The following is a 13,238-nucleotide window of genomic DNA, read 5'->3' on the forward strand; positions in this document are numbered from 1 at the left end:
ACTGTACAAAACCCGCAGTGACTGCCGCCTGCACAGCCCTTTAGACAGAGTGACGCTCCCCGCTCCCACTCTTCCTCTTGGACCCCCGGAGCCCGCCTGGGTGTGGCTTGAGGCTCGAGTCCTCCGGGACCGCTGATCCTCTGGCTAGGAAAGGAATCCTGGACCGATCTAGGTCGCGTTCAGCCCTCGTTGGGTCGCGAGGGCTTTGCTCTGGACGCGGCTCTCAGGCCGGCTCGGCTGGTCGACAGACCGACGCTCTCCGCACACTCAAGTGTGAATTCCTCGGGCGTGAGCGTGCGCGTGGCACTGGCCCTGCGGTCCCCGGGTCGCAGCCGCTCCCTCTCCCAGGCCGCCTCCTCCAGGTGACTGCGAAGCAACCTGTTCTAGTGGCAAGCGGGTAGATCCTCCGGGTTTCCACCGGCTTGGCTCGGCGCTGCATGTCCGTCAGCCGCAATCGCGCTTCTCGGGCTCTGGGATTTTAATTTCACTGCACGGCTGCTAGCAGTCCGGCCGCCGGGCGCTGCAGCTTGGCGGGTGTGTGCTTCGGCTCTTGAACCCCGCGAGAGGCTGCGCGGCGGAGCGCGCCAGGGCAGATTCCCAGCGGCGGGGCACGACTCGCGGTCCCCTCCCGCGCGCTCGCCTGCTGCCGGGCGAACCGCTTCGGGATCGCAGAGTCGGCAGGACTCCACGCCGGGTCCGACCGCCAGTCGAGGCAGGGCACAGTCTCACTCCCCAGGGCGCCTGGCTTACACTCCGCATTTCTCTTTGCGCTCTTTCAGGAGGACGCTGGCAAACGACGCTCCGCAGCCGCCTCGGTCTTGGCAAACATTTCACATCCACGTCCCCCGGCCTGCGCGCCGAGAAGCTGGATCTACCATGAGTCCAGCCACACTGAGGGTAACTGCGGGTGGGGAGAAGTGCCCAGATGCCAACGGTCCCCGCCTTTGAGAGTCGACGGCAGACCCGTCCGTGCTTGTGGTTTGTGGGGGAGACAGGCGCTGGAGTTTTGAATTCCAAATTATGTGCAGAATGCTTAATCTTCACACCCGGACGGACCCGACATTGCAGGAAAGGGGACTCGCGTAATTCTGGGACTGCATTTTGCATCGCGTCTCCTCGAGCTCTGTGCTGAGTCTCGCGTAGGGAGGGAGTTGGGGCCCCGGGCCAGCGTTGCTGGTGGAGAGGGTCGGCGGGCAGCCCCGCGCGCCCCTGACCATGTTGCCTTTAATGCCCTGCCCCTTTGCGTGGCCTTCTGAGGGTTTCCAGGGCTGGCCCGGGTTGCTTCCCACCCGTACGCTCTCTCTTACCCCCAGACAACCCCAGCAGGCAAGGCTCCCCGGAGCGGAGACCTTTTGACTCCCCCCCTCCCCGCTCCCTCGCTCCCACCTCCGCCCAGGCCCGGCGTGGCCCTCAAGAGCCGGAACTCGCCCGGCCCCGGCTGGGACCATGGTGTTTCTCCCTGGAAATGCCTCGGACAGCTCCAACTGCACCCACCCGCCGCCACCGGTGAACATTTCCAAGGCCGTTCTGCTCGGGGTGATCTTGGGGGGCCTCATCCTTTTCGGGGTACTGGGGAACATCCTTGTGATCCTTTCCGTGGCCTGCCACCGGCATCTGCACTCGGTCACTCACTACTACATCGTCAACCTGGCGGTGGCCGACCTTCTACTCACTTCCACGGTGCTGCCCTTCTCCGCAATCTTCGAGATCTTGGGCTACTGGGCCTTTGGCAGGGTCTTCTGCAATATCTGGGCGGCGGTGGACGTCCTGTGCTGCACGGCCTCCATCATGGGACTCTGCATCATCTCCATCGACCGCTACATCGGCGTGAGCTACCCGCTGCGCTACCCCACCATCGTCACGCAGAAGAGGGGTCTCATGGCTCTGCTCTGCGTCTGGGCGCTCTCCCTGGTCATCTCCATCGGGCCTCTGTTCGGCTGGAGGCAGCCGGCCCCCGAGGACGAGACCATCTGCCAGATCAATGAGGAGCCGGGCTACGTGCTCTTCTCCGCGCTCGGCTCCTTCTACGTGCCGCTGACCATCATCCTCGTCATGTACTGCCGGGTCTACGTGGTGGCCAAGAGGGAGAGCCGGGGCCTCAAGTCCGGCCTCAAGACCCACAAGTCGGACTCGGAGCAGGTGACGCTCCGCATCCATCGCAAAAATGCCCCGGTAGGAGGCAGCGGGGTGCCCAGCGCCAAGAACAAGACACACTTCTCCGTGAGACTCCTCAAGTTTTCCCGGGAAAAGAAAGCGGCCAAAACACTGGGTATCGTGGTCGGCTGCTTCGTCCTCTGCTGGCTGCCTTTTTTCTTAGTGATGCCCATTGGTAAGTCTTTACAGCACCTCATTTTAGCATTTAGGAGTCTTCACCCTTTTCCCATTATGCTACCCCAGACTCACAGTCAGGGGTGGAAGAGAAAGGATCTGCATTTCAAACAGCAAAGCTAGGGAGGGCAGTTAAGGAAAGGCTCCTATGTAGAAAAGTAAATTTTCATTCCCTTTCTGCTCCTGGTTTCATTTATATAACGTCCTAGGGCACTTTTTCAACTACTGCAAAGTGGCATCCTACCGAAGCAGATTAATTGGTCTCCTTAATAAGAACGTCAACTTTTCTTAATGCTTTAAAGCATGTGTTTAATTTAAATACATCCATCCTCGGATTTCAAGTCTCAGTCTCCAGCAGGCCCTTAGGCAGGGACCATGGAATGCCACTTTCACCTCTGCTGCTGTGGACTGCAGATTCTTGTGTCCTAAAGGTAAGCACCATGCTTATTCTGAACAAACGTGTAATTTTATTATTAGATTAGATTATTAAGGGTTAGTTATAACGGTCTGCTTATGTTCTGTATCTGTGTTCATTTTGTTTTCTGGATTCAGTGTGGAAGAAAGTATGGTGAGCCACTGACAAAAAAAAAATGATATTATGTCCAAACCAATTTAACCTTTAAAGAATTCAACATAATGTTTCCAATAAGTAAATACATTCAGCTTTATTTTAATACCAAGTATTAAAGCAAACACTACTCTTATCCAAAATCATTCAGGAAGCTTCAGATGACACTGTTCGAAAATAATACAGTAATGTTACAAATCCAATTTTCGCAAATGCTAAATTAGCTGTTGTCAAACTAATTAGTTCATTATAAATATCAGCAAGCTGATCCACTTGGAATCGTCTGTCTCTGGAAGGCCTTCCTGAGATCGCAAAATGGTTGTTTGCTATTTTTAGCTTGTGAGCTCAAATATAGACCCACACATTGGTTATACACTAACTCTGGCAAACAAAAAATTACAATAAAAAAATTAATAAAAGTCTGTTTCTGTACTTCAGAGCCAATTTACATGGCATGTACTGAAAGTAATTTGCAACACTGTGTAGTAATAGCAGCTATTATTTTTTGAGGGCTAACTATGTTTCAGATATTGACAATTTTATATCATCAGTCCTCTCAATAACTCAGTGAGGTAGGTAGGCATTATTATCCTGTAATCACAAGTTGGGGGAAGGGATTCTTCGGGTTCTAGGGCTTTGCTGTCTAACACCATAGCCACCAGCCCCACGTGGCTGTTTAATGTAAATAAATTAAAGAAAATTAATATTCAGTCCCACCAGCCACATTTCAAGTGTTCAATAGCCACATGTGGCCAGTGGCTACTGTTTTGAAGAGCAGAGATATAGAACATTTCTATCACTGCAGAAATTTCTACCCAACATGGCTGCTTGAGATGCCCTTCCAAGTCCACTCCCTGGCCTTTCATCATTATTGCTTTCTCTGCTCCTAGAATTATATTAGAGTTTTGAATTTATTTAAATAAATTTAAATAAATAGTAAAACTCTTTACTTGAGCCACTGGCTGCTTACCTGCCTGTCTGCATCCCATCCCTTCCTCCTGAAGTTTGCACATTTATTCATGCATCTATCTGTTCACTTGTTGAGTATTTATTAAGCACTTGCTCTAGACACTTAGGATGAACAAGGCAGAAGAATCCTTGCAGTAAGATGTTTGCAATCTTTGGGGGGAAATAGACAGAAACATAAATATATCTTAAGAAGTCAAGGATTAATAAGCACTATTTTAAAAATGAACAGAATAAGAGGATAGAGTGGTGCTCTATCTATCCATGTGGCGAGTGGTCAGAAAAGTCCTCTCTGAAGAGGTGATATTTGAGCAGAGACCTGACTGAATTGAGGAGCCAGCCTTGCAAAGTCTGGGAGGAAGAGCTTTCTGGGCAGAGGGAACAGCATGTGCAGAGATGGGAAGGAACCTGACCTATCTTTTAAGCCAAAGTAGAATTTGCTTATTATTCTAATTGTGATGGGAAGCCATCCAATCAAAGGGGCTTTAGCAGGTGAGTGGCTGGTCTTATATTTTTAAAGTATCATTCTGGCTTCTGGGAGGAGTGAGGGCTATTTTGGGGTGAGAGTGGAAACAGGGAGACCAGTTAGGAGGCTGTTGGAGACGTCAAGGAGAGAAAGGTGAGGCTGTCCTGCACTCAGGTGAGACAGGTGGGGGTGATGTGAAGTGATCACATTCGGCACTTATTTCAAAGGTAGAGCTGACAAGTTTGGACATGGGATATGAGAAAAGGAGAGGAATAGAGATAAGTCCCGGGTTTGGGGACCTAACAACCGGGTAAATAGTAGTGCGTTTTACTGAGATTGGGAAAACTAAAGGTCGTAAGGGGCTGGTGGGAGTGTGAAGTACAAGTGCTTATTTTGTACAGCCATGTTGAGAAGTGTCTATTAGATGTCTAAGTAGAGATGTCAAGTAGGCAGTTAGATACATGAATTTGGAGCTAAGAGGGGAAGCTGGGCTATGATATAAACTTGGGACACATCACCATATTTAAAGCCACAGAAATGGAAGGATCTGCAAGAGAGAAAGTCTGGAGAGAAAAGAGAGATAAGAACCGAGGCTTGGGGCATCCTGATATTTAAAGGTTGGGAAAAGGAGAACCAACCAGCAAAAGAAAATGGGAAGGAGTGGCCAGGGAGGTAGGAGAGCCTGATGTCCCCGAAGCTGAATGGAAATGTTTCACCAAGGCAAGAGTCATCAGCTGTGTCACATGCAGCTGCTGGACCAAGTCAGAGGAGGACGGAGAATCAACATTGGACTTTGGCCATGTGGAGGTCCTTGGTGATATGAGGAGGTGCTTTGAGGATAGTAGTTTCCGTGGAGTGATGGAGACAAAAGCCTGATGGTGTGCTTTCTTGAGAGAATGAAAGATGAAGTGGGGACAGTGAAAACAGGCAACTCTTTGGAAAGGTTTTGCTAAACAGTGGAGCAGGGAAATGCAGTGTAGCTAGAAGGATCTAGAGAGAATTTTCAAAGGTGGGAGACAGGATATCATATTTATATTCTGATGGAAATGATGGAATAGAGAGATCCTGATGGTGTAGGCAAGGAAGGAGACCAGAGGGTTTAGAGGTGACAGGGAAACCAGGGTGTATGAGCACAAAGGCAGTAGGTATGGAGGGAGAAAGGTAAAGATCTTTTCCAAATATATGTATATCCTCAATGAAATAAGAATCAAGATCATCTCAAAATTTGATGAATTTTATGTATTTTTAAAACTAAGTTATTTTTTAATTTCATAATGACTAAAAGAATAGAAAACATGCAAGTTTTTAAAAAGCAGGTGTTCCTCACTACCAAGCCAAAAGCATTGTTGTGAGAGTTAAATTTTAGATGTGGGTAATGGTAATTGCTTGCGCGTTGCTTTGCACATCAGGAACAAATTGTAGTCAGACAGATAAAACTAGACATCAGCTTAATTCCTCTTTCTTCAGGTTCCCTTCTATATCAGTCTGCTCATTCTTAAAAAGAAATGAACCAAATATCTAAATGTATATGAAACTGTCCTGTGGTATCTGTATTCGCTGCCTTCAATAAATTGAGTTGAGTTGAAAAGAAAAAAGTAAGAATCAAGATCATCACCTAAGAGTAAGGAAGAAATAGGAAATGATGGAGGTTTGAGGAGCAGAAGAAGATGTGAAAGATTAATCTTTGAGGTGAGGGAGTAAGTAGATGATGGAAATTTAGGAGGTCCTGAGGATGTGTTTGAGACGTAGGGTCATAAATTTAAAGGAAGGCCAGTCAAGAAGGCTGGACGCTGCTTTCTCACAGCTAAGAGGTTGAGGGTGATAGGGAATGTTGCTGATGACTGACTGTATCTAGGGACCCTGGTAAAGAAGGGGAGTGGGTTAGAGCTGATTCACTGTGTTATACAGCAGAAACTAACACAACATTGTAAAGAAATTATACTCCAATAAAGATGTTAAAAAAAAAAAGAAGAGGAGTGTGTGAAGGGACATAGGCTAGATCAGATTACTGGTCATACAGAGTTAGATGGTGGAAAAAGTTCAGGTAAGGATAGGTGATTGGGAGTTTGGGACTGCTGGTGGTGGCTTAGCTATCCAAGGAGATGAGCATGATAGACTGGGTCTTGAGGTCCTCCAGGGGAAGGGAGACTCTGGCCTAATCATAGCCTCCCTCTCGGATCTGCTGTCTTGGAGACCTGGTAATGTTGAAGTGAAGATGGGCACAAGATCACCGAACCTACCACATCTGTGGTCCACGGTTTCTTCCTGACACTAAACTAGTAAGACACTATTTCTTCCAGGAGTTAATGGCTGTATAATAAGTTCCAGGCACTGCATTAGACAGAACAAAAAGATGACTAAAGCACATTCCCTGCCCTCAAGGGCCTCACAATCTAGTTAAGGAGACAAATTGAAAAAGATGATCAAAAATCTGTGAGATTGGTCCCCAAAGTGGTATTACAAGTGCTGAGAAATATGACAATTAACTGTGTCTGGAGATCACTACAGAAGCTTCTAGAAGTATTGCAGTTTGACTAAGCAGGGACTTGAAGACAGCACTACGTCTGCTGGGCCATCAGTGAGATGTTATTTGTTTTCAGTAAGTATCTGAAGTACATAGTTCATGCAAAATGTGAGTAGAAGAATAAACATGTCATTATGTTATTATACACAAAGGACACGAGCTCTTAAGTATAACAAGTAGTCTCTTGGGGAGAATAGCTTATCAGCTTGCGCTAGGCTGCCAGAGAACAGTGGGACTGAAAACTAAAACCAGAGCAGGGGTGAGTGAGTGTAGTGTACAAAGCTGAGAGGTGAAGCCCCCACCTGTGTAAGAACCAGACCAGGATAATCAGGTGAGTGAGGGCTTTCCATTTCATTGCTGAAGGTCCCTCTGGAGTTATGAGAAGGTTATGCCTCCTCCTGGACTCTACACTTCACTCTCTCCCCAGCTCCTCCCAACCAGGGCTGGGTGGGTTGCTGGACTGAATAGTGTGATTGCAGGTAGGAATCTGACTTGTCTGCTTTCAAGTCTAAGTCTTGCTAGTCTTGTTTTCTTTCCGCATCCTAAATGTTTGGCTGAAATTGAGAACCCCTTCGGGGGAGGGGGGATCATGCTTCACGTCGTTATCAGTCATTTATACCTTAGAGTGAATGTTTTTAAAAAACAAGTTTTGATCATGAAGCTAAATAAAGAGAATTTGAAGGTGTTAGCCTTCAACATAGGAAAGAAGGAAGGGTATAACTGTGCCTCAAGGAAGCCTGGGCACCTGAAGTGTGTGCACCATCTTTGCTTATTTCATCCTTTTGTCTAGAGCCCAGCAGTACCAAAGGCAGTGTGCTGGGTGGAAAAAGTGTTGACCTGAGATTTCAACCCAGGCTTTCTTTTTCATAAAATATGCCTAGCATAGCGCCTAACACAGAGCAAATGGCAATAAATGTTAATCTTATCTGAATTCATATGATTCACAGACCATCACTGACATTTTTTTTTTATAAGTTTATTTATTTATTTTTGGCTGTGTTGGGTGTTCGTTACTGCCCGCAGGCTTTCTCTAGTTGCTGCGAGTGGGGGCTACTCTTTGTTCCAGTGCGCGGGCTTCTCGTTGCGGTGGCTTCTCTTGTTGCGGACAGGCTCTAGGCGCGGGCTCAGTAGTTGTGGCTCGCAGGCTTTAGAGCGCAGACTCAGTACTTGTGGCGCACGGACTTAGTTGCTCCGTGGCATGTGGGATGTTCCTGGACCAGGGCTCTAACCTGTGTTGCCTGTGTTGGCAGGTGGATTCTTAACCACCGCGCCACCAGAGAAGTCCCCACTGACATACGTTGATGCAGGATGTTGCCATGAGGAGTGGATGCCCTTGGAGGTCTGAGAAAAAGAAAGCATCAGAAAGAAAGGGATGAAGGGGGGCAACATCTACTGAACATATGGTTATGTGTCGGAACTCTGGGCACATTATCTGATTTAAATACAAAATAGGCATTATTGTCAGACTGAGCCATTGCTATTATCTCTGAATGAAAGGAGATAGCGTTGGGCTGAGCTGTGGTTCAGGTGGACGTCGACTATTTGAGAATTAGTTTAAAATAAAAAAGGCAGACAGCACATGGTAAGGAGGGGGAATAAGTTTTAAGATGGAGTGTTCAGGGAAAGGCAATACTGGCAAGGAGATTATCAGGTGGAAGCAGGGAGGCAGAGAATGATTCCTTCACTTAATCTGCAAAATTTCACTGAGCGTCTAGTATGTGCCAGGCAGCTAGAGAATCCCTGGAGATAAAGACAAACAAATCCCTGCCGGGACTTCCCTGGCAGTCCAGTGGTTAAGACGCTGTGCTCCCAATGCAGGGGACACTGGCTCGATCCCTGGTCAGGGAACTAGGATCCCGCATGCCGCTCCTCGGCGTGACCAAATAAATAAATAAATACTCATCTGCTTTATCCCACAGCATACATACAACACTCTTAGAATAAAAATAACAGCACAGCCAGCAATATGATTACTGTAAACATTTAAAAAAAAAAAATCCCTGCCCTAGTGGAGCTGAAAATCTGCACAATTAAATACATAGCGAAGTCTCAGATGGTGACATGAAAAACAGCCAGGAAAAGGGGCGAATACCTATAATGACATAATGACTCTGACTCTTGTGCATGCCCAAGACAACTCGAGACTATGTTGCTTCGCTGCAGGTACAAAAGATCAGGCGCCTGATATTTATGGAAAAGGTTGACTTCTGAGAGAGAATGGTGTGGAGAGAATCTAAGAGCCACTGTGATTTTAACATGAGACCAGTTTTTCAGTTACTCTTGCTGTACCACCAGTCATCTCAAAACATAGTAACTTATTTATTTATTTATTTGTGGCTGTGTTGGGTCTTCGTTTCTGTGCGAGGGCTTTCTCTAGTTGCGGCTAGCGGGGGCCACTCTTCATCGCGATGCGCGGGCCTCTCACTATCGCGGCCTCTCTTGTTGCGGAGCACAGGCTCCAGACGCGCAGGCTCAGTAGTTGAGGCGCACGGGCTTAGTTGCTCCGCGGCGTGTGGGATCTTCCCAGACCAGGGCTCGAACCCGTGTCCCCTGCATTGGCAGGCGGCTTCTCAACCAATGCGCCACCAGGGAAGTCCAAAACATAGTAACTTAAAGCAGCAGTCACGTTATGGCTTGTGACTCTGTGGGGCGGGGATGAGTCCAGGTCCAGTTCACTGGGCTGTCTGGGTGTCAGAATCGGTGGCCGCTCTTCCTCCAGGGGTTGAGACGCGCTCTCCCGCAGTGTGGCAGTTCGCTCCAAGAGGGCAGGAGCTGCCAGGCTTCTGAAGAGAGAGGCCCAGACCCAGCCCCGTGTCACTGCTGCCTCATTCTGCAGGAAAAGCAAGTCATGTGGCCAGTCTAGGTTCAAGGCAGGGAGAGAAATAGACTCACCTCCTGATGGGTGAGCAGATCCATAAAGGGATGAGGGGATTTTTGTGGCCATCCTGCAGCACCTCTTCCTCACAAGCACATCAAATAGCATTTCTCTTTCATCTTCCAGTTATTTATGGAGAACTCCCCGTATGCTGGGCCTTACGCAATGCACCATGTAAACACCAGTCTGGGTGCTTGCCTTCCTGCAGGCTTCTAATCTCCACAGGGAAATAGACATTAATCAGATAACCGCATAAAAAATCCAATGAAGAGGATGGGGTGGTACCTTGGAAACCTATGCTGTGGATAAGGGTGACCCTGGGCAGGAGGGCAGAAAAGTCTTGCTAGGAAGGAGAGCTTGACCTTTGAGCTGAGATCTGTAGAATGAGGAGCTCTTCATTGGCTAAAAGGAGGAGGGAAGGAATGGGATGCGTAAAAACTCTGATAGGACTGGCTTGATGCTTATGAGGGTTTTCCAGAAGGCCAATGTGGCCAGAGATGAAAGGCTGATAGAAAACTAGTATCAAATGAAGCTGGACAAAAAGAGATCTGACCAGATAAGCCTTTAAAGTCATATTATGAGTTTGTGTTTTTATCTGGAGAGGACCAGGAGCAGAGATGACATGATCAAGTTTATATTTTAAACTATCAAAGGCTTAATGAAAAGAAGACTGTGGATAGACCAGTTGGGAGACATTTACACAGGACAGTTGAGAGATATCCTGCCAAGCAGGATCCTTCTCACTCGTGATTGAAAATAGTTATTTCTGTGAGCTGCCACATAGTTTTTGAATGCCTCTTCTGTCATTGCCTCCAGAGCAGATTTACGAGAAATGCTTTCCCTGATCACAAGTAGTCTAACCAGACTTGGCTTTAAGTTAATTGTGGCTCTTTCTGCAAGACGAATGTGTCAACAGAGATTTACCGTCATATTCAAAAGAATGTGCTGCAGCCTCAGAAAACGTCTACTATAAGTTCTAACAAAGCTTTGAACAATTGCCGCCTCTTTCAAACCAGCTGCACACTGGCAAGTCATTACTTTGAAGGAGACGATACTTAGTGACTTAGGCATTGCTGTGTTTTGTTACCTCATAGTTTCAGGTTCAGACGCTAGGATGTTTTCCTGAGGCGTTTTCTTTGTTTGGTAGATTCACTGTCTTTTAGCCCTTTCACTTGGTTTTCCAACTGGACACTTACATAGTGGCTTCTCATTTTGAAACTGCATGTTTCTTTACTATTTGAAAATTTCCCCCCATATTTTTATCAGTCATTTATATTTCGATTTTGTGATGTGAAATTGCTCGTCTGTGCTCTTTGGCCACATTTTATTAAGTCATTGATTTTCATTTATTTTCTTTTTGTAAGATTATTGTATACATTGAACATTAATCACTTATTACTGCATATCCTGGGTTGCCGGCTTTCTCATGCTATATTCAGACATGCTGAGAAAATGTACCTTCTTTATTTCTCAAAAACTGATATGATCTTTTTCATGAACTCCAGCGGAGACACACACACACACACACACACACACACACACACACATACACTTTTAGTTGAATCCAATAAGTTCAGTCAAATCCAGTCACTTAAGCAGCGTCTTTATATACTCAGCCTCACTTGGATAACTCAGCCTTTCAGGTTTGCCTGCTAAATTGTTAATCAGGGGCACACATAACCTCGTGGTTATTGGGGTCGGGGAGACAGGAGATTGTCGGGCCCTCGGTTGACCTTCCATGGTGATTTTTAGTTTCCTGCACTGGGGATGTTGGCTTAGTCTAGTGACCGGTCCCCAGGCGCTAGTCTCCAGCCATCACGCAGCCGTCTCCCAATAAGTCTGACGGTGCTCACCCATGGACCGTTGACCCACCTGATGACTCAACCCCACTCAGTCCTTACTGCGACTACAGACACTCAAAGTTTATGTGTGTCTGCATCTGATTCCTGGCTGGGGTGACAATTGCTCTGTGGCCATAAGCCAAGGAGTCACTTTATCCATAACAGCCCCCGTGATCACCTTTCACAAGCTTCTGAGCTAAACCCTCAGCAATGTTTCATCCCTGTCTCAAGGTATGGAGAGCTCTGTGGGTTCCTTCCACACCCCTCCACGCCACACCATCTCATTCCACACCCAAGCACACCACACCAAACAGGTGTGCCAACCCAGACTTACTCTCTGCCCACCTACACCGGCTGTCACTTTAATGGGTGCTAGAGCCCTCCTGTGTCCTCTCCCAGATGCCCAGAATGGAGAGTGGGGAAAAGCACCTTCACTACCACCTTTATCTTCTTAAATGCCTCTGTGGTCCTTGTTGAGAGGGGAGCTCGGAACAAACACCAGGATGCCTCTTTTCACTCCCTCCTTCCCCACTTTTCCCCGCAGTCCACCGGTGGAGGACAGATGTGGCAGGCTTTCCCTTCCTTTTTCTGGCTAAATGGGACCCTCCTCAGCACCATGTCCCCTTCCTTCCCTGGGGGGCATCCATCTTCTATGGAACAGCAATGGCAAATGGATGCAGGCGGAGAGAGCGAGATAGGTTCACTGAAAAGGGAATAAAGACCAGGAGTATTTAACAATGTTATAATCTTTATACATATTCAGCAACTATTTTTCCCATTGGTTTTTTTTTGCATTTTATCCCTTTTGTGGCTTTTACAAATACATAGACATTTAAAATGTTTATGTAGTCACATATTTTAATCTGTTTCTTCCTGGATTGTGCCTTCTCAGGGATGCTTGGAGAGATCTTCCCCCACGTAAATCAGATAACCTCTATTTTCTCCTCGTTCTTTTAAAGCATCATTTGTCATCTACCTGGAATTTACTTTTGTGTTTTGGTAGGTGATGTCTAACTGTATTTGTGTAGAAATGGTTAACCAGATATTCTTAAAAGATTTATTGAATAATGTATCCTTTCCCATCTTCTTTGGAAAACTACCTTTGTTGTATTAGAGAGAATCCTGAATCTATTTTGGAACTCCCACTTCTGTTACATTTATCTGCCTCTCTAATATTGGTGCTACATTATTTTAACTACTGTTGTTTCATAATACATTTTAATATTTTCTAGGTTAAGGCCCCTGGAGGAATATTCTTTTTTTTTTAATAAATTTATTTCTTTTATTTATTTATTTTTGGCTGCGTTAGGTCTTTGTTGCTGCTCGCGGGCTTTCTTTAGTTGCGGCGAGCGGGGGCCACTCTTCATTGCGGTGCGCGGGCTTCTCACTGCGGTGTCTTCTCTTGTTGCAGAGCACAGGCTCTAGGTGCGCGGGCTTCAGTAGTTGTGGCTCACGGGCTGTAGAGCACAGGCTCAGTAGTTGTGGCGCACGGGCTTAGTTGCTCTGCGGCATGTGGTATCCTCCCGGACCAGGGCTCAAACCCGTGTCCCCTGTATTGGCAGGCGGATTCTTAACCACTGCGCCACTGGGGAAGCTCTGGATGAATATTCTTTTTAAGAATGATTTTGTCTGTCTTTGCACGTTCTTCCGGGAAAAGTCTGGACTCATTT

The 13,238-nt window shown here is 47.0% G+C and overlaps 1 protein-coding gene across 7 annotated transcripts in view; it reads left to right on the forward strand.

Annotated features, from left to right (window-relative positions):
- The window catches only part of ADRA1A (adrenoceptor alpha 1A), a 121,513-nt gene that overhangs the window by 26,712 nt on the left and 81,563 nt on the right, over positions 1 to 13,238 (forward strand). For 3 of the 7 annotated variants that reach the window (XM_082402836.1, XM_082402841.1, XM_082402842.1), the window contains exon 1: positions 1 to 2,329. This exon is cut by the window's left edge and continues 26,712 nt beyond it. In XM_082402836.1, coding sequence (XP_082258962.1) covers positions 1,447 to 2,329 — 883 coding nt within the window. In that variant the 5' untranslated portion in view covers positions 1 to 1,446. The remainder of the gene's footprint in view (positions 2,330 to 13,238) is intronic. The other 4 variants (XM_082402838.1, XM_082402839.1, XM_082402840.1 and 1 more) reach the window with 2 other exon arrangements.

The sequence above is a fragment of the Balaenoptera borealis genome, assembly GCF_965194805.1.
Source record: "Balaenoptera borealis genome assembly, chromosome: 8".
In the NCBI taxonomy this organism is placed as follows: domain Eukaryota; kingdom Metazoa; phylum Chordata; class Mammalia; order Artiodactyla; family Balaenopteridae; genus Balaenoptera; species Balaenoptera borealis.